The sequence below is a fragment of the Saccostrea echinata genome, unplaced genomic scaffold (assembly GCF_033153115.1).
Source record: "Saccostrea echinata isolate AGI-Se365-2 ecotype Australia unplaced genomic scaffold, CSIRO_AGI_Sech_v1 ptg000009l, whole genome shotgun sequence".
Classification (NCBI taxonomy): domain Eukaryota; kingdom Metazoa; phylum Mollusca; class Bivalvia; order Ostreida; family Ostreidae; genus Saccostrea; species Saccostrea echinata.
Genome location: NW_026889758.1, coordinates 26,182,489 through 26,210,139, shown reverse-complemented (window position 1 = coordinate 26,210,139; position 27,651 = coordinate 26,182,489). Strand labels below are relative to the sequence as shown.

Sequence of the window (27,651 nt, the reverse complement as noted above, 5' to 3'; positions counted from 1 at the left end):
ACAGTTTATCTGTCCCGAAAAGCTGATTCATTGTTAAAGATACATAATGAGTCAAAATTATGTGTTTCTTTTAAGATAATTGTATCATAAAACAAAAGATTTATGTGAAATATGAATAAAGTGAAGTTTTCACAACTCAACTGCACTGTAAAGCAAGAAAAGACTGCAAAATAACAAATGTATCTTATCGTCAGCGTCAACAATGTCAAAGTCACGCGTCTTTTAATTTTAGCGTGAAACTTGTTATTATTAGTCAGCCTGTGGGCTGACTATTTATCTTGGGATGAAACTGCAAGTGCGCTTGCGCAATTTGGACTTCTGGGAAAAAGATTTACACGACTTGTTTTAAAGAAATGCTCCAACCAGAGGTCGTGCTTCATCACGCACACTCTGAGACACGACCTATATCAATTTATAGACAGCATTGTTCTTCGTCGTTCTCGACGAAAAATTAAAGACATGGATTGTTCTAAGTGGAAAATTTGTACTGTTTTTATATGATACTGTGAATATATTTCAGTACTACTTATAGAAGATGAGGAGTTTAGATGTAGAGCACATTTAACACTTGATATATATGCCCTCAATCGCCGTTGTACATGTTGTAAGTGTATTCCTCTAGACTTCCTCGGTCAATACTTTGCATAAGAGATGCACGGGACGGAATTCACACATGTACAATAATCCACTTGCCACAAAGGTCCTAAAACAGTGAGAGAAAAAAAATCTCTTTTCACTTTAATGATGAAAGTTATGAAAACATGAGAAGACCGCTGTCAGACAGAAAATTTTTATAAACAATAAGGATAGACGTGTTAGTGCCGCTTGCGCGTGAACCGCGCCCACAGGTGAGAAATTGACCACGGTACAACTGCAATAGTTGAGAGTTCACGTGTATAAAACCTGCGCGGATTTATAGACAGCCCCCCCCCCAAATGAGAGAGATGGAATCCAGTAAGTCAATCTAGTTTTGCTTTGATGGTAGACATCATCAGTTACATTTTAGTGTATACGTACTGCATGTATAAAAATATTTTGAATTTCCAGTTTAAATTACCATGGTTTTCATTAATTTATTTTAGAAGCAATTATTTTTTTTCGGAACAACACTAAAATGGATGCCTAAACTTAGAAATTGATTTAAATATACATGCAGTATGCGCACCCCCCCCCCCCCCCGATTGAAAACTTTTATTAATAATAATTAAAACAATCTAACCGAAAGTCTACCTTCCCTTAATGCATCACAATCTATATCATCCTAAAATTTTTACAGTAAAAATGAAAATGCATTCATTTGTCAACGCTCAACGATTGGGATCTTAGTGGCTTTGTTCGTCTCTGAGACGAACTTTCTCTGATGTCCTCACCCAAGAGAAATTAATTGGAGTTCATCATAATGATCACGATGCAGTCTAACTAAATTTTATTCTATGCTTAATTAATTATTATGAACAGCATTATGTTGCAAATAAGAAAACGATTAGGCGAATTTAACTTAGATTACAATGACTTTTAAAATCATATATTTTCACAAAACATGAAAGAAACTTTCTGTATTCCAGTGGCTTACTCTCAGCTTTTTTTTTTTAAAAGCTAGCCGTGTAAACAAGATTGGAGCAAGCATAAGTGAGGAATAAGTTCTGATCATCTTTTTTGAATTCGAAGTTTGTACATGTATCAAAATCATCGGTCATCCGACATACATATTTATGGAATTGACATCATGGTAACTTCCTCAACTTTTCTGCACATGCGTACAATAAAGAGGAAGAACTGAAGCAATATTCTCGTGTTGGGCCAGACAAATATTATTTTTATTTATATTTTTGTCCATAAAAGTAGATTCTTCAGGTTCTGATCATGAACCTGTAATTTTCTGAAACCTAATACTTCGAAGAATTGAACAAAATTTGCATTCGTAATGCAAAAATTCTACTTTTGTCAAATTTTCCGTCACGTTGTCTTCTCAACTACCCTAATGAATATATTGATAGTCAATTTTTAAACCTTGGCTCGAAAAGTTATGTGAAATTATAATATAGTGAAAATTAATACCTAAAGATTAATATGCAAAAATCCTCGTTTTACTTTCTTAAGGTTAAATTCATGGCCTTTGAGGCTAGTGTGGGACCACTAGGTATTTAGGGTCCTACAATATATGACACAGTGTAGGGGAAGCTGGCGAAATCCTTTGAGCAAGAGCAGCAATCAGTAAACATAATACACAAATATCCCCACTTATATTAGATTCATGATTGTTCAAAATATGGTCCCTTTTTAGGACCATAATAGTAGCGGGAGCACAATAGGGGGCAATGTTAAACATAATTATACAGTTATTAAGAGTCATTCTCTGTAAGCATCAAAATGGGCTAGAAATTGACTGCCACTGATTTTGTTGAAACTTGGTGAAATAATTACATTATAAGCCCATTTTACAAAAATGTTATTGGAAATGATCAATTGGTCTTGTTTCCATGGCAACAGGTCACGTATTTTGGTACATTGGTGGAAAATACCAATAAATGTAATTTCACCCCATTAATGTATATTTAATTAAAATAGGTGACCATTATAAATTTGTTTCCTAAAATAATTTGTATTTTGTATTTTTTATACAAGAAAGTTGCAAATTAAATCTTGGACTTTCAAATAAGTGCCAAATAATATTTTAAGAATGCTTTAAAAGGGGATGGAACATAACAGTATGCACAAAAAACGCAGGCACTAGTGGAATATTTTGATGCTCTAAATTTTACCCTTAACAATTATGAAGAACATATTAAAAAAATTGGAGAGGTCCGGTATTATTTAATTTTAGAAAAAAATTGATTGTAAAGTTTGTAAAAATCTCTAAATTTATACACATTTTTGTCGAGAGTTATATCCCTTTTCGGAAATCTTTTGTTAAAAATCGAAGAAAATGAAAGTGAAAGTAGAGAGCAGAACATGACTCAGAAGAGTATTTTCTATCTTTTTTGGATATTTTCAGTTATTTTTAACCCATTTTGTGTAGCATTTTGTATAACCCGTAGTTAAATGTTTGTTCAGGCCTTACTGTGTCTGAGAAATATACATGTACATGTAATGTGTATAAGCGTCAAAATGGATTGCAGTCCTATTGAAATTCCTCTATATGACACATACTGCATCATTGCAATAAAAGTGTCTAAAAGCAAGCTTACATCAGTTACATGGACTTCAAAGCTACAAGTTGAGTGGGATAATAAGGCTGTGATGAAGAAAGATACCTGGCAGAAAGAAGATCATACAAAAAAGGAGCCAAATGTTGAATCTACAAAATAATCCAAATTCTCCATAGCGATCTTTTTTTTTTTAATTTTATCTTAAGAAATAATACCTCTCTATAGAAATTTTTTATTTTGTTGAGTAAAGAATGTACTTTTAAATGATTGTTATTATTTGTTATGGATTGCCCGCGTTTTCTTGCTACTATGTTTATAAAAAGCCTAAAATCTGCATTTTTCCGAATTTAAAAAATTGACACTTTTCACTGAAAGACCACTCTTTCATGACCTACTACTGAATCATTTCATTATCTGTAGTAGTTACTCCAACAAATAGTCCATCAGAGTAGGCAACAATTAATCCTGTAAAAAATATGTAGAAAATAGAAATTTAAGATGAAGTTGGTATAATTTCAGTAGGCCGCTCCGTATTTTTGGCCTTAAAATGGTGGTTTGGTTACCATGACAACCGGTACTCAAATTTAATAATTGACCCCAAATATGCTCTATACACGGTGTTTCTACATTACATGCAAAATATCAGCCAAATCTGTGAGGTACCATTTCCCAACTTTTTTTCTAAATTCTTTGATTCTTACAGAGAATGACTCTTTTCCTTGCCTCATTTAACTTAATTAAAACGTTTCATTTCAGCTGTCTGTCATCCATTATGTAAGAACGGTGGAACTTGTGTAGCACCCAACACGTGTTCCTGCAGAGAAACATACAAAGGAAATATTTGTGAAACCCGTATGTGCAATACATTATGCATATTTTTTCAAAAGAATTGTTTTTATTTAACAGATGTACTTTCGAGCTAATATTCATTCTATACCAGATATTATGTTCAGGCTACTGCATGATTACTCCATGTGTTATGTGTTTTCGCGAATTATTTAAGGTTTAACATTTAAAATTAATTTAAGGTTGGGAATTGTATTATTTATGTTTATAATACAATCATATCTTATCTAATAACTGCAGCACTATGTGCCCACCATGATCCCTGCTTCCCTGGAGAATGCAGTAATTTAGAAAATTGTAATTGCACAGCAGGCTTTACAGGACAAAATGGACTCCAAAGATGTAAATCATGTGAGTTTCACAGTGTCTATTCAACAATCTTTTATGATAATTTATTCAGAAATGCAGCTGTTCATACTACTGATAGAAGTTTCTCTCTCTCTCTCTCTCTGACAGAGTTACCTGTAGTTCGTAATAACTAAGTTTTTATCATTGTTTGATGAATTTATGAGCACATCACTTCATTAGCTTTATTTATTCGAAGCATAAACATGAAAATTAAGAGGAAAAAAGTTTTTTAAAACGTTTTTTAGGAGGGGAAATTTTATTGTACTTTTCGCAATAATACACAACACTTCAAGTTACTTCAAAATTTACTATTTGAACAGTGAAATGAAAGGATTTTATAGTTTGGCGAATGCATTGCCATATGTTTCAGGCATGTTCAGTTCAAAACTCACACTTCAATATTAAACGTGTTATTACTTCCTTAATTACAAAGTCAATTAAGGTAACAAAATGGAAACAACAATGGAAGGGTTTAGTAGTCAGGTTACTTCTTGAATCGTATACGATATGCTTTGATATTCCTATGTGTGACAGTCTCTTTAAAGAATAAAAAGAATAAAAAAAACGTTGCTTTTTGGATTATATACGATTATTTCAAAGTATGCATATTAACATAACATAAATGTCCATATTCTAAATTACAGTTGACGCTGATAATACAGCAATAATAACCAAATGTTCAGCGTTTCTTGCCAATATTGAGAGAACCGGAAAAAAACGCGAGATGTATCGATTTATGACGGACTCTTCTGAGCCTAATTCTACGGAAGTCGACATGCTTTGGCTGAGCCAGAAAGACTACAATTATATCAATGCCGACTTCATGGCAATTTACACTCCACCCGATATAACATCCCAGCCGGAGTATGTAGAGGAGTTTAAGTTTGGAATCGTCGGTGGATGGCTGCAGTTAGATCTTACTAAAGTGGCTAGAAGTACGTTTTAAAATTTCTTTGTAATGGTGTTTCTAATGCATTTGAATGTTGAAATGTGTTTTAAATTACACCAATCTTTTCAGACTCATCAAGCAAAGCATTTGTCAGCTTAAATAGCACGACTTATCCATGTCCTAATCAGCCAGGATCCTTAAATCCAAACACATCCGTATATACCTGCAACGTTACACACTTTAACTTTGACAGACTTCTGGAGGATGGCGATAAGTATATTCGTACTTTAATATGACTTTACATAATGTTAGGTATTTACTGCAAACAATGAGTTTGATATCGTTAAAATTTGACGATTTGTCTGTTGCTTAGGGTAAACCGTATTCAGTCTGATTTATGTAGTCGTCAAGAATAAGAGTGGTTAATGCGTCTTTTCCGACTTTTAAAATTTACTTCACTTAAAAATTACACTGTTTTTATTTAAAAAATCAGAATATTTTGTATCAACAATTACCTTCTCTGTAATACAGGGTGTTTCATAATATATGTTACATTTTGAATCTTCTATTTAACAAACACAAGAAAAAGATACACACAAGTGTTTTTATCAACTTGATGCATATATCCATAAGATTCATTATGTACAATTACCAACTAAAATATTAAAAACTGGACGAAATCTCAAACATTAATGAAAATTAGTGAAATTTCTAAATTACGTCATTTTTGTAACGTTGAATTTCAAAACGTCAAAAGTCCACGTTACATGTTCGTAATGACCTCCACTATTTTACCTACAAATGAAAGTTGCTTCTCGAAATTTGTATAACCTTGTCACACATTTTTGCTTAGACACTCCTCATTTGAAGGTTTGTTTCTTTTGAGCTCATTCAGTATCTTTTGTCTAGTATTGTAGACCCTGTTCCTAAAACCCCCCCCCCCCCGAAAAAAGCCCAAAGATTGAGATTGGCGAATGCAGAGAGCAAACTCTTTTCTTGGGGTTTTGCAGTATTGAAAATTTGTACGCTGATAACTTCATATCATATTTCAAAGTTCAATATATGATGGAAATGCTGATATTAACAGCATAAATTTCTGAAAACATCCGTCTGACAGTTTTCTCAGGAGTTTGCTAAACTATCTAAGAGTCTCCACTTCACCAATTAAATCTCCGGCTCTTGAAGTCCTTAGGCTTTCTGGAGTTATTGTGTTATTTATCGCATATTACCCGTCCCTGTCCTTTAACCTTGTCTACCCTTCTGATAAGCATCCTAAAGAGCTTCCATTCTTTTGAAATATTTCCTTAATCAACTTCTGAATGAATATTGGCGACATGTATTGAAAAAAAACAACAGCTTTACAATTCAGCAATATGTTGATAAGTTAAGTCCATTTTGAAAAAATATTCAAATTATGTCATCGGCGTTTATGTCACAATTAATCATTGTATTACCATGATTTCCTTGACTTTTTCACATGGAATAAAAATGCAGGATTTGATGTAAAAAATGATATATAGTTTGTAATAGAAATATGATAGGTAAGAAAAATAATTAGATTTAAAAATGTAACATATATTATGAAACACCCTGTATGTTACATCTCAAAATGAATTAACAACCAGTGTCATTCACGCCTCAACCCATTCACATTAAAACATACTTTATAAAACTCCCTATAGAAATCAAAATTACAGTTCAAGTTTCAACATATTAAGTAATCTTTATGTTTCACCATTTTGTAGTTTAACATTAACAGTTATTGCCCAAAGTGGGGGATATCGAAAATTGAAGACATCCTCAACTACCTCATTTAAAGACCCTTTTATGGGCAGCAATTCTAGCAAATCAATGATGTATCGCTTCGACTTTAGAAAACCATATCACTGTATCTTGGATACTATACATGTATGTTCCTCAAAAGCTTTCACTGTAAACGAAGATATCACTAAGGTAAGTATATATATATATATATATATATATATATATATATATATATATATATATATATATATATATATATATATATATAATCACAACACCGAAATAAACTCTACCGGTTTCATTTTCACAACATTGCTTAGTTACACATAAATACAAAATCAACATTCTTACTGTTTATATATATTAAAAACCCTAATTATTTACAATTTTACATTTGAATTTTGATGTAGAAACTTAATAAATATGAAATGTAACCGGACCACCGCGAGACACGTCCGGTCAGTCTGGTATACTGTCGATGTATGATGTACATGTATACAGTGTTGTTGTTTTTTTAAAGACTAAGTGCTATATATATATATATATATATATATATATATATATATATATATATATATATATGGGGGTGTAAAGTTGAAGAGGCAGGTTAACATATGCTTTTCAAGTCTTTATTAATAGCTGTAGTCAGTATATGGTAAAAACATTTTACGTGTATTTACCCGAACAAAATGAACTAATTAGTTTATTTTATCATCAAAAGCATAATTAACACAAGACAACACTACAATACTGATTCTTATATTGAACTGGCGTATGCTGTACATGTGCATAAGCAAAAAAAAATTTAATTTTTTTCCCTGGATATTTAAGAACCCAATTCAATTCTCATGGGATGGCTGGGCCGATGTACTTTCTGGAATTGGAAAATACACTATACAGGAATTCCTACTGCAACCAAACCAGAATGTGAACCCAAATTTGACAGAACCAGATCCTTGGAGTCCTACGAAGACAATCACATTCGACAAATCAGAAAGAACCTTTGCTTATACCCCCAAACAGCCTGGGATGTACTCCTATATATTGAACATCGTAGACAGAGCTAATAACTCTGAATATGCACGGACCCTTGTCTTGTTCGACAACACGTCTTCAATCACGAAAGACGATGCTTTTCCAATGATTTCAACAAGTGCTGTGGAAGAGACAAATTTTCAATGGCAAAATAATTTGAAGAATGATATATCGATATCCTGGAAAGGACACTTTAGAAACGTATTACATGAAGACAAAAAATTGTTGATTCCTGTGACTGATTATAAACATTACGATCACGATAAAAAGTTTCAAAAACGTGTTCTTCCTAAATTAGACGACAATGATGGCAACAGAACATTAAAGCCAATAAGCAATATTCATGGAATTATCAAATTTGAATACGATTTTGGTAATGCAAATCAAGGAAGTCAGGAACCAGTAAGCTGGCGACCCATTAATGATCTAACTGAAACTGTAACTTTCAATATTCCTAGGCGTGATGGAGACACCTTAAACGTCTGGATCAAAGCCACTGACGTAATGGGAAATCAAAAATATGACCTAATGCATGTTTACTTCGATGAAACCCCACCATCTCCTCTAATACATAATGATGTTTTATTCATACCAAATCTGAAGAATTCTACATTTTCCTTTACAAGTCGGTAGGTTGAAGCTAATATTTCTTGTCCCATTTCAGATTTCGTGATGCAACTGAATATATATATATATATATATATATATATATATATATATATATATATATATATATATATATTTGTAGCTTACTCGTAAATACTCAAGATAAAAATAGTGGAATACACAAAATTGACTGGACATTTTCGTCTAATCAAACTGGAGACCTTTTCAAATCTGGTTCTATGCCTGGAAACAAAACAAACGTAAGATTTCACATATTTCATGGATTGCGTTTTATATGATATAACTTAAGTGCAGAATAGTTTTTTTTAGCAAGTTTTCGTTTTTTATGTAATACATATACAAACAAACCAGGTGAAATAAAGAACAATTTTAATACCTAATAGACAACCCTGAGATTCACTGAGGGATATCAGATACCTATGGGAGACAATTTCTACTACAGCCATTACCTGGACATAGACAACTGTTGGATGGTGGTCCCAAAAGAATCCTTTCGAAATGAATCGATCAAATTGAATCTAATTGTGTATAATAGAGCCATGGAATCCACAACTTTTATGAAAATGGTACATCTGTACATTTTGCAATTTGCTCTGTTAAAAAGAATTCATTAACAAATAATTTAAGTTTTTCTAGAGCTCATGAAATTTATTTTAATATCAATTAAATATTGAAATGTGGCTTTTACTTAATTTTTTGTTTAGGTATGCATACATGTATATATAATTTCAGATATCGAACCTTGAATCTTTGGATGGGATTGATGAATGTAAGTTTTATTTTTGAAAGAAACTATTATTACATGTCGACAGATCGTGTTATTTTGCATGGCCATTTTTTTTTAATTTCTTTTCTTTTCCTTGTGTACAGATATCAAACAAATTATTTAATGAAAAAATATTTCGTACTTTAATAAATCAAATCCTATAGGGTCTTTGCTTAGAAATGGACAAGTGAATGCTTAGATATTTTACTGCAATAATAGGAAATTTACTCTGTCTATTTTTAAAACAATATATGATACATTTCCTCTTATTCATTGACACCAATGTGTTAATGTTATAATATGTTACGAGGAGGCTATCTTATAATTTTAACAAACCAACATACCGGTCCTTCGGATGAGACCGTATAAACCGAGGTCCCATGTCGCAGTAGGTGCTGGCACGAAAGAGATCCCTCACTGCTCAATGGCCCTGAGTGCCGAGTATAGGTCAAAATTTGTAGCTCTCCACCGGCAAGTGGTGGTGTCTCCATATGAGTGAAAAATTCTCGATTGTATTCTAGATATCCTTAATTTATTTTTGGACATAGTTTTTTAACGATAATCTTTTTATCCCAAAATAAATAAAATAAATACACGTATGTCAATAAAAACAATATTTCGATTTTTAAGTTTAAAGAGTTTCACTTAGCTACGCTCTCGCCTAGTTCGATTTATGTTAGGGCAAAAGGCATAAGTAGTACTTAAGGAGGTCCCAAGTCTGCACCAAAGTCAAACTGATCATACTACTTCAAAAATTACCCTGGCAGGCTTTATGTTACGAACCAAAGAGCCAGTAGGCTCTGAGAAAGTAATTAATTTAAACGAAGGACCGTGCCCCCTCCAAGGGGAAAAAGGTAAAAATTAGGATAGGATAAATTTCTCAAGACAGGCCCGTAGGAAGCAATTTCAGTTTTTTTTTGGGGGGGGGGGGGCACAGCTATACATTTTTCAGTTTGGGGCAATATCAACTATCAAAAATTCCTTGACAAGCAAAAAAAAAAAAAAAAAAGAAGAAGAAGAAGAAAAAGGTCATCAGACGTTTTTATTGAGGGGGCACAAGCATATAGAAGCTATGTTTTCTATAGTAATCTATCTATTGGCAAAATTATTGGGGGGGGGGGGGGAGGCGTGTCCCACCCCCCCGGTTCCTACTGCCATGCAAGAATCACTCAAAGCTATCCATGGTAATATGGGAAATTAACAAGAAAAAAAATATAAATAGGGGAATGGGGATTCAACTGTTTTCAAATTATGATCTCGTGGTATAGAATTGGCTAAGGTCGGGGATCAAATGCTATTTAATGCATACATGTATATACTTAAAGAAAAACTCTTATCAAGAACAGCAACGCCATATCATTTATATTTGTATGAAGAGCTTGTCTCAGAGAAAACCAAGTAAAATCGATAAAGTATTCAGCGGGGGGGGGGGGGGGGGGTCTGAACTTTTCATCAGTAAATCTATATTTAAATGAAAAACAGCATTAAACGTTAATTTGGAATTTTTTTTTATTATTGAACTGGTGTAGTTATTGTGACCACCTAAACTTTGCTCATAGAAGATAGATAATTGTTCGGGAAAATTTCAGATGTTTCTCTTTCAAGATACAGAATATTTTGTTCAAAAATTGCTTTTATTATTCAGAGAAGCCTTAATTTAGTTACACTTTAAAACTTCAGGCTTGGAAAATACGTAGAAGTTATAAATATATATTGGTGAAATACACAGAATTTTGTAAATTTTCAATATATATATATATATATATATATATATATATATATATATATATATATATATATATATATATATATATACATCTCAGAACAGTGCAATGAATAAAGAAAGAAAATAGGAATTCTTTAATATGGCGTTTATGGGCACGGCTGTATATACAAACAAAATCGACGGGCCGCCAACATGTCAAAGGGCTGGCCCCACAAACAACGAAAGCAACATCAAAAGCATATTCAACATCAAATGTTCACATTTTCAGTACACAACTTATTTACAAAACATCGGCCAAGTTACAAAAACATATTTCCACATTCACAGTTCAAAATAATATCAAAGGTTGCAGAGGTCAAGCAACTCATGACCTTGACCCTGGGAGGTGCAGAGGTCAAGGACTTGTACATTTCATCATCAAATCTGACAGTGCCGCTCATAATCGCCACAAGTTTCCTACCATAAGTGCAAGCAATGGCAATGATGGTAGGGAACTCCGCCACCAAAAGTGGGGGTAGAGCGGCGCTAGGGTATTATTAAGCCGTGTCCGTACCAACTACTCGGGAAAGTATGCAATGTTGCGACCCATTATAGATTCCAGACCCCCTTGCAATGTGTTTAATTACCTAATTTGGATAGATGGACCCCATCACTGTTTAACATTTTGGGTGTCGCTGTAATATCAGGGTATGAAATGACAGCCCCCCCCCCCCTTCAGACTTAACTAAAATGCTTGCAAAGGAATTAAGGCGTCGACGAGCATTCTCCATTTTTTCACTATAATGGGAATACCGCCATGTTATTCGTGGCAAAATACAAGACCAAATTAACCTAGCTCCAGGAAAATTTATTTTTATAAATTTTGCAACTTTTTTTGTTTGTATCCTTAACTTTCTTATAGAAGTACGGCCTAAATCGTTTCCACCACAGTGTAGAAGGATGGCACTCGGTTGTGAACCAAATCTATTCCAAGTATTTTAATTTGTTAATAACTTGCATGAGTGTTACATGTAGACCATAGTAGCCCTGCCACCATAATGATATATTTACCCTATTAAGATTCAAACTGCAACCACCAGGTCTAAGTATAGCTTCTGTTTGTGCCCACTTTTTGATTGAGGAGCCCACCAACCAAATGATTTTGGTACCTACAATATAAATGATCTATGAAAAATTAAAACTTTGGTATACGAATATATGATTTGTAAGAGCTAGATCTCCATCTACCAGACTTTTGAAGACATCAGATGAAAACCCTTTAAGGGCGAACTCTGTACTTGCTCCAATTCGAAAGGAATGCGTTTTGTACTTGCTTGGTAAGTTAAGGTGTTTAATTGTTTTTGACAAAATAGCGGTAAATTGGTATCTAGTCAATGGAGATGAATCGAAGTGGCAGAAAAGTGGACCTGGGACGGAGACTAAGAAAAACATCCATGTGACGAAATGGGCATGTCATGTCCCCCACCCTAGAAATGTGAGTACTGTCCCCTTGCCCATCTGATCAGTCTTGGAATATGTTATGGTTATGTTTATTGAGCCCTCTGCTCTGTCTAATTTAACATCATCCCTTTGAATAACCCTTTCTGGTAAACTTGGGTGGATGACTAACTCGCCTACTCTAAACAGCCCGTGAAAAGCTAATGAAAATGCTGCTGAAAACAAAGCTGACTCATAAGCATTTCTACAAATACAAGGCAACACCTGGAATATTTTTGTTAAGATGTCTTTTGTTATTGGTAGCCTGCTATCTACAGTATGCTTTCCTCGTGGGGTCATGAAGACCCTGCGATTTGCATTGATATGATAATACCGCGATGTATGAACGTGTAGTGGAATTAAAGTTAGGTTTGGTGGCCAGGCTTGATCGAGCTGGTTTTTACTACAAAATATGCCTGGAGACCTGCATTGCGGGTCCTGCGTGTATTCTGTAAAACTGAAGCATCTAATAACTTGTTAAATTCAAACTGGAGATGAGAGTTGTGAAGGAAGAAGGCACTGGCAGTGGAACTGGATCTGCCTCTGGCGCTGCCCGTTGAAGTCTGTCCCACTGTTGGCATCAGCAATGATATTTAATTTTGTTGGAATAAACACTGCGCGGAATAAGATGCTACATTGTATGCATTTAAAAACAAATGGACGAACCAAGGACATAACCAACTTTGACTTTGAGTATTGTTTATTTAATATCGCTACAAGGGCTTGATTATCTATATGAAGTATGATCTTTTTATTTGCAAGCTTATTAGCCCTCAAATAGAGTGCCAATACTACGGGCACCGGCTCTAAAAATGTCATATCACCTAATGTATCCTGTAAAAAGGAGGACCAACCCAGATAGCACCATTCACCTTGAAAATATGCCCCACAACCTAAATGTGATGCCTCTGAACTATCTGTAAATAATTGTAGTACATCATCAGATGTCCATTCCTGGTCTAAAAAGTAAACTTGACCATTGAAGTCTTCTAAGAAATTTAACCATATGGATAGATCCTCTCTCATGGCTTTTGTTATGCTAATATGGTAGTAAGGTTTGTTACCCCTATTGTAGCATCGCATAGACGCCTAACAAAGGCACGACCGGGGAGGATAGCCCTAGTGAAGAAATTAAGTTTTCCTAACAATGATTGTAAATGTTTTAGAATAGTTTTCTTCTTAGACAGGATGTCTTGAATGAGTACCTGACGTTCAAGGGATTTTGGGCCTGGAATTTTTACTACCATGTTATTTGTGTCTATCTCTAAACCCAGAAATGTCAAACAAGTAGGCCCTACAGTTTTTTAATCTGCTAAGAGTACCCCAAGTTGACCACACATATTTTGGAATGTTGACATAATTTGCTTGCAGCGATGCTCATCAAGGGCCGCAAAGATAAAATCGTCGAGATAATGATCCACAGAGTCAAAGCCAGACTGATTTATTGTTAACCAATTTAAAAATGTGGCAAACTCCTCAAAAACTTTGCAGGATATGGAACAACCTATGGGTAAGCATTTATCAATATAGAACCTATTGTCAAATTTAAAACCCAAGAGATCAAAATCCCCAGGATATATGGGCAAAAGTCTGAATGCTGATTTTATGTCACATTTTGCTATAAATGCTCCCTTACCAAACCTAGCAGTCATTTGGACAACTTTATCAAATGAAGTATACTGAACTGCAGTTTCACTGGAGTCAATAAATGCGTTGACACTGTAGTCAGTAGGGAAGGATAGGTGTGTTTTGAGTCGCCAACCTGAATTATCCCCCTTTGGAACAACTCCTATTGGGGAAATACGAAGATTACACATGGGCAACTGATTGTATGGCCCTCCAATCCTTCCCAAATCAATTTTTTTATCAATTTTATCCCTAACTTCCTGGTGGTGCTCATATGCAGAAATCAGATTATTTGATTGTATATTTAACCTAGGTCCAAAGTAATGTAGCCGAAATCCCTGAGTAAACCCCAAATGTAATTTATTTGCAACATGGCTATTGGGATATTGATCTAAATACTTTTTAGTACTGAAGTTTTAATTGGTGTTTTGCCTAGATCCCAAATGTTGTTGGTTTTGTAAGCGGTATCTTGGCCTTTGATTTGTAGCGTTGGGACCCTTATAGCTGAATGAACGATAGTTTTGCTGACCTCTGAAATAGGGGGTTGAATTTGATTGTGAAATCTGGAATCTACCTGGGGAACGAAAATTATCGGGAGCTGAGGATACATTTGCTTGTTGAGTGTGAACCCCTGGACAGTGCATCATAGCATGGTGACCATTACAGCGTAAACATAAGTGATCGTAAGAGCAAGGGAATTTGCTACAAGATCCTTTGAAATTGAAGTCATAGCATTTCCCCGATTGGGCTTGCTTGAGACTTTGGTTTGTAGTCCAAACAGTTTGAATGTACTTGATAAGATCAATGGTTTTAGCAGGGTGTGCTTGAAGGTAGATTGCTGCAAAAATCAGCATAACATCAGTCCATTTTTCTATGGACTCAATACGTTTGGGTGTTGAGTCTTTAGTGATAATTTCCCCTAGATTGTTTATTACAAGTTTTTTTCTCATACCCCCCAGGCTTGGGTGGCAAGAGAGAAACTAGGTCAACATATTGGCCCTCGATAATTTTTTGCCTTGTAGCTTGAACAACATGCATACCAATATTGTTGATGGAGGGTGTTGGTGTGGGCAAATCCGAGTCACTTGACTGGGTTCCTGCCATGGTTTGCTCGGAGCTACTGGCTGGCGTTGGAGTTGGATCGACTTGACACATCCCTGAAAACTTCTGTGCCCCTTGGAGACTTGAGACAGACTCATCGTTCTTGGAGTATCCGAACCAGGGCTGGGTGCATGCGCGGTTGGGGGGTGGAGCAGTCGCCGTTGCATTGCGCTTCGGTTTTGCCCTCGATGACCTCTTTGTATTCCGAACCGGTGGCATACTCAAATACAAGAAGTAATATATAGTAGATTGCTTAACGTATTATAATCCTGTGCATTAAAAAGAAAAATAAAATTAATATCGTCTATCAATAACATCCAAATCTATTGACTTTTTTTTTAAATGGCTACCCACGCTATCGATGGACGGCGCCTGGCCGAGCTTGTAAGAAATCTCAGATCGTCTAGGTATTAAAAAGTGATAAACCGCTCTTACAATATTGACAAAATCAAAAGAAAGTATTGTGCAACGATGACATAAAAAACAGACAAGAATTTTTTTTTTACAAAATCACACAAATTTAACAAACAATACACTCTGAAAATTTATGCCGACCTTACATGATTCTGGAATCTTCAGAAAGGAAGATGCGGAGGCAGTGCCACTTCACAAATATGCAGCAGGGGGGATAACCGATATGTACATTGATGCACTAAGACATTGAACCAAGGGAGATAACTGAATATTGCACTATCTTCGATAAAACCATCTAATTCATATGCGAATTAGATGCAAGTGATATATATATATAAACTTGTAATATGAGACAATACTTGGAAGGGTTGCTCCCCCTTTGTAGCTCTCCTGTTAAAATGGCAGCCTCCTGTTTTGCTTTGTAAATCTCGTACTTTCAAACATTTCTGATGAATATACATATAAACATCAGTGTATACATACATATATCAGTGTAAGAAATACACCAGTGTATATTAGCAATTGTTGCGCTGTTCACAAAAGTAGAAATATCAGAATCGACCCCTGCTACATGAATTGTATATTACGGACAACTTTCACATTCTTGAGACTTATCTCTCTTTGTCGGCGTAACGCTCATTTTCTACCTGTAAATATTTCAAATCTTCAAACCCTTTCCTAGTATGGTGTACAGTTCCTGTATTGTTATAGAAAAGGCTATGAAAGAAAACATAATGAACATATACACAAGATTTTTCTTAGAATTTGTCTCATCAAGTTGGTCACGATTGACCGCGCAAAGGGAATTAAATTTCGTAAATGTGAAAGTCGTTTATACAGGATACTTGAGTAGCATATATAAGTTTACTGACATCAGACTAAAACTATCCATTCGTTCCTCAGCGGATTTGTATTTTTTAAATTCATTTATTTATTTTTTGAATATGCTGGACAAAATATATCATCCTGAACTTCTTACAACTCGAGCAAAGCTACAAGTAAGGCTGAAAGGGGTGCTACAGTTACATGTAGCTGAGTGTAAGAAATTCAACTAGCTTAGAACAAGACACAAAATAACTGTAAGAGCAGGTAAAAAGTAAAATCATTATACCACCTCCTTTAAAAGAAAAAAAAAAACACACCCAGCCAGGTAAACAGCAAATTAACAATATATGTATTCATCAAGGTGTAAGGTCCATAAAGTTAATCGAGTACCCCCCCCCCCTTTCCAAAAAATCTGGCTTTTAATATTGTGCTGTGCATATTAGAAATTTTAGAAACGTAAATATCAATGTTATGATTAAAAAAAGAAAGATGAGGTTATTTTGTGATAGTCTGTGTCGACCATCCGATATATATCTTTTTGAATACTAAAATATCAAGATCTGCAATTAGACCTACACTGTACCGTAATAAATGAACTAAAACATAATTATGCATTCTACGAAATGCATATTTACTTAACATTTTCACAAGGATATGGATATTTTAATATTTTCTAAACCTACGATGAAGGTTTTAAGATAAAAATAGGGATATTGAAAATAGTTACATATCTTAGGAAAAAAAATTATTTTAGATTTACCGGTAAGCAAAATTTGCTAACTTGGCCATTTTTCGAAAGTCCACATCGAAGGTTACCCATATGGGGGTGGGCAAAAAAATGAAAATTCATTGTCAGCTCAGATTTTCCACTCCTATTTTGAAATGTGGTAATTTTCATAAATAGGGGTTTAAAATTGAATTTTTAAGATCAAATGAAGATCAAATATGAGGTGTGACAGCAAAAAATAGGTGGCGCTTCGTAAGACCCCATACCTTCAGAAATCAACAAAGTATTTTGTATTTGGAATTCTTTTGCCTAGTATGTTACGTATGCAAAATATCTACGATTTAACTGAAAAATGCCTGTGGGACAAATTGGCTTGATTTTCTCTGAGACAAGCTCTTAACGTATCCCTATATTGTAAGGATTCAATTTCGGTTATGTTCCTTTTGGCTAGTGGCGAGCAAATTATGAGTGCATATCACGGGAAAAAAGACGAAAACGTTTATCAACTTCCACTCAAAAAAGTCTTAAGAAAGAGGACTAAGAGTACTCAGGGGAGTTTTTTGGTTAATGGTTTTTGAAACAGTAGGGTTGAACAGTTTGTTTTGTTCTGTGGTAAACTTCACAAAAGTAGGAAATATTATCCCCCTTTGCTATTCATCTATGATAATTAACTGAAAGTTCAATTGAATACGAGAATTTTTCAAGAATTTTTATATATAAAACAAAAAGTACTTTTATAGTTTTTCATGGTCAGGTAAAGTTGTAAATAATAGATAAATAAAAATGAGACAGAAATACCTTATCTTTGTACATTAAATGTTCCTAAAAGACCATGAGAGGCTCAAGCAATATTGTTTTATTTTAATAGTCTGCATTGTCAAAGTGACAAATCGGAGTCAGACAAGTAATACATCCACTTTAAGATTTGTTAATGAGTACTAGATAAAAAAATTGCAGATTCCTGACCTGATCATCCTATTTCTCTTTCTTTTGGGCAATAGCTTCATATAGATCCGTTTATCAGTTGTTTTATTTTATACTTCTATGGATAATTTACAGTTAAATTTGCATTATGCTCAGGTGACCGTTAAAGCCCTTTTGCCGCTTATTTTACATTGTATGTTCCAGATTATAAATGCATGTACTTGCATTTATATTTTTCATCTCCAAAAATATTACACCCTTTTAGTTAAGTGAATTTCAACAAAGGAACAAAATATCTTAAAGTAACTTCGTAAAACGATTAATACGAAACTTATGTAAAATGTTCTAAATAAAAAAAACCGTGCCCCAAAATTTCGATTAAGAATTATTTTCACTATGACATTAATAACTGATTTAAAGAAAACATTTCACGCATTTCGGATATAATTTTAAAATATTTGAGTGATAAACTTATGACAAATTTTAGATTCTGGACCGACAAATCTCCACATTGAGAAAACATACGACAACGGTGTTCGTCTGAGGTGGACAGTCACGCCTAGCTGTTATGAGAGGACCAGAATTCTTGTCCTTGTTGTATCAAAAGATGGAAAAACTTATACTCGTCTGGTTGATAAGGACGCTGATTATTTTGATCTCACGGGACTGGATGCTGAAACAGTCTATAACTTATCCTTCGTCACGGCATATGCAGCTCAAAAAAGTGATCCAGTTTATTTATCATTCAAAACAACCGAATCACCTGCTGCTTTGACTGCTGGAGGAATCGCAGGAATTTCAATTGGTAAACTGAAAAAAGAGTATATTTTCTATTGAATCAATTTAAATGTAATATCACCATGGGAAGTTATTTCACTGAACAGTTAACATGCGCATGTCAAATTGACGTACGTCCTATATCTATAAACTTCAATACATGTACTGTAAATCACTTTTTCATTCGCATGAATTTGGTTTTGGAGTAATTATGCGAGGGAGACGTCTCGCGAAAAAATTTTATTTCTGCGAACATTTTGAAAGGTTTTATACACAATGTACAACAATAACCAGATTTTCTGAAAAATTAAGTTTTTTATTAATACCAAATAAATTTCTCGCGATAGAGAGGAGTTGTGAATATTTGGTGATTTACTGTATTCCACTCTCATAGAAGTTCTTTCATTATGTGAAGATTATTTTCAGTGATGATTCTCTTACTTGGAATCATTGTTGTTGGTGTGATTATGTGGAGGACAGGCAGATTAACAGTGGCTAAACAGAACATACAAAGGAGAGTCACAGTGGTCAGAGAGAGGATACAAAATCGCTTTTCAGCTTCACATTTTGTAAGTTAAAAAAAATCTAAACACAAAGCAAAAATGCTTTTTGAACTTTGTAAAAATTGTTTGATATAAAGATGTACTTATATAGTTTATGTTGGTCATTTTCAACATAAGGTACCTACATGTACCATACTTCTCCAGGAAAAATGTTTAAAGACAATGCAGAAGTTAATGTAAAGACGTCACTGTTGACTTACATTGGGAAAATACATGCAAATTATGTATTCAATTACGTTATCTTAGACTAATATAATGTTAAGAATATTTCAGTTTATTTCAAATTATGTCATCAAAAGGCAGATCACAGTAATTCATAAAACTGCCATGTAATAAGCACTCTTCAGTGAGCAGTGTTAAGAGCTTCCTTAATATAATTCATCACTTATATGAGCTGAAAGCTCGTGAGCTATATGTATCTGGTCACATTTTGTTCGGCACCCGTCTGTCTGTATATTTTTCACATTTTCGATTTTTTCTCAAGAATTTTAGCGCAATTTCAGCCAAAATTGCCATACATCCTTGATGGGAATTTAAGTGTTCAAACGAATGACCACACCTTTCAAATGGAGATATTTGAGAATGGTTAAAATTTAATGACATCGATTAAAATTTTCCCTCTTAATAACCACTTGACCAGAAAATATGAAACTTGTGTGATTGTTCATTACATAGTAAAGGTTCAAATTTGTTTATCTGCAAATTACAATTATTATAGTTACAGTAATCGATTTAACAAACTTCAGTATTAAAAGGCAAACACTGATTCACCATGGAGTTCCTGTAATGTAAACTCTTGTTAAAACTGATTAGATGTTCTTTTGATCAATATTTCATGAAATATCATGAAAATATAAATCCAAAAATATTCAAACATGTGTCTTAGATTTATTCTGTTCACAAAATTAAAAATTAAACGATCTACATTCTACATCTTTGAAGGCACATGTAAATACTTACAAATGTCTTTTATTATACAGGGTAGATAATCATTGATTCGTGTAATAACATTTTAGAATATGTCTTATGAAGACCAGGATGACATTTACTTGTACGGAGGAAAGGAAATCAGCACTTCGGACGATTATATAATCCCACACAGTTCTGTTATTTTGGAAACCCTACTCACAAGCGGACGGTTTGCGGATATTTATAAAATCAGATATCATCCTCAAAATAGCACGTCCCGAGGGGATAAGTATGTGGCCAAAGTGCTGAAGAGTAAGCAATTATGAAAGCTTGCAAATGTATATCTTATCCATAAAAGGAATCTTCTTTATCAAATAACATCTTATTTTTAAATTCGTTTTTATTCATAATTTTTATATTTATTTATAACTGTATCGTTTTAAATTAAAAATTGCATTGAAAGTCAGTTTATCAATGTTCCAAGATAAAGACATAAGAATCCCTGACGCATAAATCAGTCCTATTGTCCTTTTCTTCTGCAGATGGTTACACTGAGGAACAGGAGATAAGCATGCGCGCCAAGATTAATTTCTATGCTACCAAAGTTGGAGAACATTCCAATATTTTACGCTTTTATGGAGCCGTTTTTGATGACATGGCCCGTAAGAATTTTTTTAAAGTGATTTTCTTCCTTGAATTACCTAAAGACTTTATCCGCAGTAATATAATTATTATTATAATATTATATATTATAAATATTATTTGGGCTTGAATTTAAATTCATAACTTTTGAGAGTATGAAATATTTTCTGAAAATGAATAATTAACTTATTTACTTTATGTCTACAGAAAATAGGGTATGAACATTACTTGGTCCATAAGCAAGACGGTACTTTTTATGTAACTGTCTCTCTTCTCTACGTTGTCTGGTTTTTCTCATAGAATCCTTTAATAAAGATTTCCTTTGGTTCATGCAAGCACGTAAATATATAATGTACATTGAGTTTACATTATGAAGTTTAGAAGATGATTATCGGGATATTGCTAGGGTGTTTATTTCATGTTCTATGTTGATCACGCTTACACTGTTAAGTGCAGTTTGTAACCCATGTATTAGGGATTTAGATATTTGAATGGAGAAGTCTTCAACTGCTGTGGAGACTTTAATTTTCATCAAAAGTATTGCAAGTAATCCATCTGATATCTTAACTGAAAAAAAAAAAACAAAACAGTCCACAGAATTTGCATATGATTTTATAGACTAAGTCAAAAACAATCTTTTATTAATGAAGTTTATCAGTGAAATTAATTTACAGAACCCTCTATTTCTTCACAGTTGGTCCATACATGGTACTTGAATACTGCGAATTAGGTCAACTTAATACATGGCTGCAAGAGCAAAAATCTAGAGCCAATGAAGAAACTTCAGAACAGCTTTGTCGAATTGTTTATGGGATTTCGAAAGGAATGCTTCACTTTGAAAACAGAAAAGTATAATTTTAGATCTTTGCTATGTTATTTTTCTTTCACCAACACGTACATGTACAGGTGTCAAAATCGATGCAACTTTTCCCTAATGTAATTGTTTCGAGGCAAACTTTCTTGTCTTTTCAAACCATCATTAAACAATATGCACAGATCCAGAGGGGTGTCGGGGTGGGGGTGTCCGGACCCCCCTTGAATTAACAGTTATTAAAAGTATAAACTAATTTAAAGCAAATAAAATGACTCTGGACCCCTCCCCCCTCTCTAGAAAACGTGGACCCCCAACCACCATCACGAAAAAGTTTTTTGACGCGTGGGAATGGACTTTTTTTTGCTTGTCAAATTTTGGGGGTTTGATATGTTCGAAAAAAGGAGTTTATTTATTATTAGTATTGTTTATTTATTTGTAGAACGCTCGCTCCGTGGTCGGAAGGTCGAATCACGGCCGCGACTGACCTAAGTCGATAAAAAATAGGTCGCAACTGTTCCTGCGCCAAGCTCTCGGCACTTTGGGTCTTTCGGAAAAGACCTTAAAAACCGAGACCCCGTGTCACGATAGGCGTTGGCACGATAAAGAACCCTCACTGCTCAATGGCCCTAAGTGCCGAGTAAAGGTCTAAATTTGAAGCCCTTCATCGGTTTATGGTGACGTCTTTATATCAATGAAAAATTCTCGAACGGGACATAAAACAACATTCATTCAATCAATCAATCCTTTTTTCCCTTCCTTGTCAAGAATTTTCTGGATTGGAAATTTTTTGACTGGTTTAGGACTCCTCTGGAAAAAGATCCTGGATCCGCGCCTGAAAACAATAAAACAAATTTCAGTATTTACTGATGTGACCTCAACCAGAAATTACAGCAATCTTCTTGGAATTGTGTGATATAAGTTATTTTACGTATGGGACAGATACAAAGGACCAATTTTTCAAAACTCCAGTGATCAAATCATCCTTAATTTATAATAAATTGCTGTCTGCAATTTTCTCAGACATTTTTTAATAAACCATTTTTCACTGTGTTGACCAGTCAAGACGATCTAAATCATTTGTATTTATCAATTGAGAAGCATCAGAGGAGGTATTGTTATGCTGGAGTTCAGATGGTGAATTTCCAAAATTTTTTGCAAGAACTGGTCATATTTCAAAAATGAAGGTGTTCATCAATTGTATACTTGCTAACAGAGTTAATATATTCAGTTATTTGAATTATTTTACCTCTCCTGAATATGTCACTCACCCAAAAACACAGCGTTCATCTTAACACTGCGGCCATGTAGACCGACTCATTCTGGACGATACCCTTCACCCTGAGTTCTCCACACACACAGACGATTTTTATTTGATATCACAATCTGATTTTCATCTAAAAAAAAATCACTTCTTCCCCAAAAGTCATTAACTTCACGATTTTTCACGTCGTGTTACATATACACCCCTGAACACGACGTTTTCGGTTGACTTCTGACACAGTGTTTTCCTTATTTTGTGTCTGTGAATTTAATGAGAATGGAGTTTTCTCTGAAAAGTCGTTACATACAATTTAGAGAAGTATGTTGGATGAAATTATCCATAATTTTACTCTGTTCATCACTGTCTGAATCAAGATCTGAAGAAGAATCTGAAATTTTGTGCAAAGGGAAAGCACACCGCGTATATACCTTAATTTGTTCAAACTCTAATTGTTTTTTAAAATAATTGCAAATTTAGAAGGAAAAAAACAACTCAAAATGCACAAAGAATAAAAACAAAGAAAAAAAAACTTCAGGGGAAAGTTGCCATCAATTGTGGCATTAAGGTTTACTACAGGGCTTGATGAGGGCGAGCTTTGCGCGCCCAGGGCAACTGAGTAACAACCCGTTTGTTGCATGTTTCTTTATTGAATGATTAAAAATTTAATTTCCTGGTAGGACAGCTAGGGCTTTTAATTAGGTGAAGCGTTACCCATTATACATTGATGGGTACAATGATTTAATTATCAATTTACACCTCCATATGAGGAAGTCTGTGGTCAGTAGTAGAATCATATAAGAATACCTTTAAAGTCCAGCTGATTTTTTATAGGTTGACTTCATTAATGATTTTTTTTAAGTTGGTTCATAGAAGACTTGCCGCCAGGAATGTGCTTTTGACCAGTGAACTGGAGCCCAAATTATACGGATTTTGTCCGCAGCAACAGACATCAAAGGACGATCACAAAGATGATGATGGTGATGTAAAAGATGACAAAGTGTGTAAAATTATAATCGTGCATACAAAATTATTTTTTAACGTCAATATGTCAGTTCACCAAAACTGAAATAAAATCTGAAAACATATTCTCTCTTTCTCACAACACATTCAATGCCCAAACATAACCATATTAAAATTATATATCAGTGTGGTTTTGAAGCGACTATTCATGAGAGATTTTATGTTTGTGTGACCGTATATACCTATTTTCTCCTTTTGTAGGAGCGTATACCTATTAAGTGGGCTGCTCCAGAGTGTCTGGTATCCATGAAATATGCAACACCCAAAAGCGATGTGTGGTCATTTGGTGTCGTTTTGTGGGAAATCTTCAGCTTTGGTAAGTAATACATTGTACATGTAAAATGAAATAAAAATCGTAAATTCTATTTGTGTATTTAATTCTTCAGAAAAAGCAAAAAATGCCTTTGTTGAAATCTTTCAAACAAAATATTATAGGTGATGTTCCATACCCCGGCGTAAGAAGCAGGGATGTTCAGATGCATCTAAGAAATGGAAATAGAATGAGTCGCCCTGAATTTGCCAATGACTTGTAAGAGTCTCTTTTAGTCCATTATAATTATACTTTTTGAAGTATATTCAACTTATTAATTATTGAGACCTTTTAATCTCATACATGTATGATTATTTTAATCTTTTGAACAGTCTGTTCTTAAAAAAAATTGTCGTTCGTCCTCAATTGGTCGTAAACTTTTGAACATTTTAAGCTTCTTCTCTGGAACCACTCAACCAATTTTGGTATAGCATCTATGGGTAAACGGGAGTAAAAATGAGAAATTCATGGCCCCTGCCCCCCTGTGCCCTATGGGATGGGGCTAAAACAATCAAAATTAATGGAATCTTTAAAAATCATTTTTACTCCTTATCAAGCAGTCAAACTGTTGACATGATTGTAATAAGCATTGTGCCCTCTACCAAAATTTTGAAATTCATGACCCAAGCATCAGGGTTCTGGCGCTAGGGCGGGGCTCTAATGATTATATAGTGAAAATGCATTAATTCTTTTAAAATCTTCTCCTCTAGATCTGCTCCTGGGTATTAAGCTGATGAAGTGAGTACATAGTTATGATGAAAAAGAGTGCCTCTTCCAAAATTGTGAATTTCATGGCCCCTGGGTCAGGAATTCTGGTGTTAGGGCGGGGCTCTAATGATTATTATACAGTGAAAATGCATTAATTCTTTGAAAATCTTCTCCTCTGCTCCTGGGTATTAAGCCGATTAATTAAGTACATAGTTATGATGAGGGAGAGTTCCTTTTCCAAAATTGTGAATTTCATGGCCCCTGGGTCAGGGTTTTTGGTGTTAGGACGGGGCTCTATTGAATATATAGTGAAAATGCGTTTATTCTTTGAATTTTTTTTTCCATCTGCTCCTGTTTATTAAGCCGATGAACTAAGTACATAGTTATGATGAGGAAGAGTGCCTCTTCCAAAATGGTGAAATTATGGCCCCTGGGTCAGGGGGTCGCATGGGGGGGGGGGCCTTATATATCATATATTGAAAATAAATTAATGCTTTGAAAATCTTCTCCTCTGCCCATTGGTATTAAGAAAACTAAATACATAGTTATGATGAGAAAGGGTGCTAGTTCTTCCAAAATTGTGAATTTCATGGCCCTTGGGTCAGGGGTTCTTGTGCTTGGGTGGGGCTCTATTGATCAATTACCAGAATGCATTAATTCTTTGAAAATATTCTCCTCTGCCCCTGACTACTAAGCAAACAAACCAAATGCAATGTCAATGTTAATGTATTAAATATAATTATAAGTAAATGTGCCTTTTCTTTCCTCCTTGGTATCTAGGAAGCTAACAGAGTACACAATTGTAATAAGCGAAGCAAATGAGAGTTACTCCCCTTTGCTAGATGTTGTTAATCAAGAAATCCTTGTATATAATTTAATTAACAGGTTATTTGATTAAATGAGAATGCATAAAGAATGTTATGTACATAGAAACAAAATAAAAAGGAATGTTTGATTTAAATGAGCAAAGCATGCTCGTAGTCAGATTCTTGCCTGGAAAGAAATATAAAAGATAAAGATTATTTACATATTAGCAAAACTTGTAATTGTACACAGTATGTTTACACAGTGGTGATCGATCTGTTTGACAGCAGATGAGTTATTGTCATTGGTAGAGTCATGGTTGACAAGAAACTCAATAAAATTGTTTTATACTTTTTCAAAGTGAACAAAGAATCACCGAGAGCCAGGGTGACTTATTGTAATTAGTTACTAGTGGCAAATAGCCATGTTGTATACCAAAGTCTGTGTGAACTAATTTGTAGCACTAGGAAAGTGACAAAAACATATCTGTATATTTTGAATACCTTACACAATAGGCAAGTGTCCATTGCATTTTCATGTTTTGCATTCAATATCATCCCTATAAGACTTCGGAAAACCAAGTATGATCCCAAGGTGATCACTCGGGTCTTATACTTTAAAATAAGCAAGGGCATTTTTGCCACATTTTTGAAATTATTGGGCAACATAGCTTCGTCTATCAGTTAATTTTGTTTTATACTTCTGTGGATCCTTTACAGTGTTGTTTTATGCTCAGGTGACCGTTAAGGCCCTTGGGCCTCTTGTTTTTCAAACAGTACTTATGCACTCTTCTCATTAGAGTTACAATTGTACATGGTGATATTCATGTAATGGTACATAAGTAAGAGATTTTTCAACCCATATAACGACAGCAATGAATTCAGAAATGTTCTTTTCTTAGCTACTACAACTTGATGAAACAGTGCTGGCAGAGGAAAGCAAAACAGCGGCCATCTTTCAATGACATAACAGCAGAAATTGGAAAAACCTTCAACACCGTTCCCTCTGATGATTTCTACTATTACTCGCAAAAACAGTAATGGTCATGGGAATCGATTGGCTGGCTATTAGACAAGACGCGACACAAAAACACCAATATTTTTATTATGTTATAATCTAACATTGTTTCATTTGTCAATTTATGTATATTAGATATAATCATTTTTAACATTTTCTTAAGGAAGAAAAAAAGTTTAATTTAATTTTAAAGATCTTATTTTGGAATCAAAATGCTTTAGTGTTGTACAATGTAACTGATTTCTTTTAAAATGTCATCAAGTTCTATCTACTTATACAGGTATTTATTACATATGTTGTGAAAGATATTTTCTTAACACACTTTACACCGAGAGTGTCAAAATTAATTGTTAAAGTTACATAATGTTTATATATGTTTTACATACTTAATACATTTAATAACTTTGCAGAAACAGTGTTATTGTACATTTTTAATCTCCAGAAATAACAATATTGGATTGAAGTGTTCTGGGAACATTTCCCTTTTATCACATTTTATGTTTAAACTGTTAACTTTTAAGGGTGTAGATTCATGTGCAATAAGTGACTATTTTATTTACATTAACGAAGCTTAAAGACCCAG

The 27,651-nt window shown here is 34.1% G+C and overlaps 1 protein-coding gene across 1 annotated transcript in view; it reads left to right on the top strand.

Moving 5' to 3' along the window:
* Positions 1-27,387, top strand: part of LOC133182112 (uncharacterized) — a 28,180-nt gene extending 793 nt beyond the window's left edge. The window contains exons 2-19 of the mRNA XM_061316839.1: positions 3,906-4,001; positions 4,236-4,346; positions 4,988-5,278; positions 5,362-5,506; positions 6,978-7,185; positions 7,828-8,660; positions 8,780-8,897; positions 9,042-9,224; positions 9,391-9,427; positions 18,731-19,048; positions 19,447-19,589; positions 20,600-20,804; positions 21,035-21,154; positions 21,829-21,983; positions 24,069-24,206; positions 24,431-24,545; positions 24,665-24,758; positions 26,953-27,387. Coding sequence (XP_061172823.1) covers positions 5,068-5,278; positions 5,362-5,506; positions 6,978-7,185; positions 7,828-8,660; positions 8,780-8,897; positions 9,042-9,224; positions 9,391-9,427; positions 18,731-19,048; positions 19,447-19,589; positions 20,600-20,804; positions 21,035-21,154; positions 21,829-21,983; positions 24,069-24,206; positions 24,431-24,545; positions 24,665-24,758; positions 26,953-27,091 — 3,162 coding nt within the window. The 5' untranslated portion in view covers positions 3,906-4,001; positions 4,236-4,346; positions 4,988-5,067 and the 3' untranslated portion in view covers positions 27,092-27,387. The remainder of the gene's footprint in view (positions 1-3,905; positions 4,002-4,235; positions 4,347-4,987; positions 5,279-5,361; positions 5,507-6,977; positions 7,186-7,827; positions 8,661-8,779; positions 8,898-9,041; positions 9,225-9,390; positions 9,428-18,730; positions 19,049-19,446; positions 19,590-20,599; positions 20,805-21,034; positions 21,155-21,828; positions 21,984-24,068; positions 24,207-24,430; positions 24,546-24,664; positions 24,759-26,952) is intronic.
* The last annotated feature ends 264 nt before the right edge of the window (positions 27,388-27,651 follow it).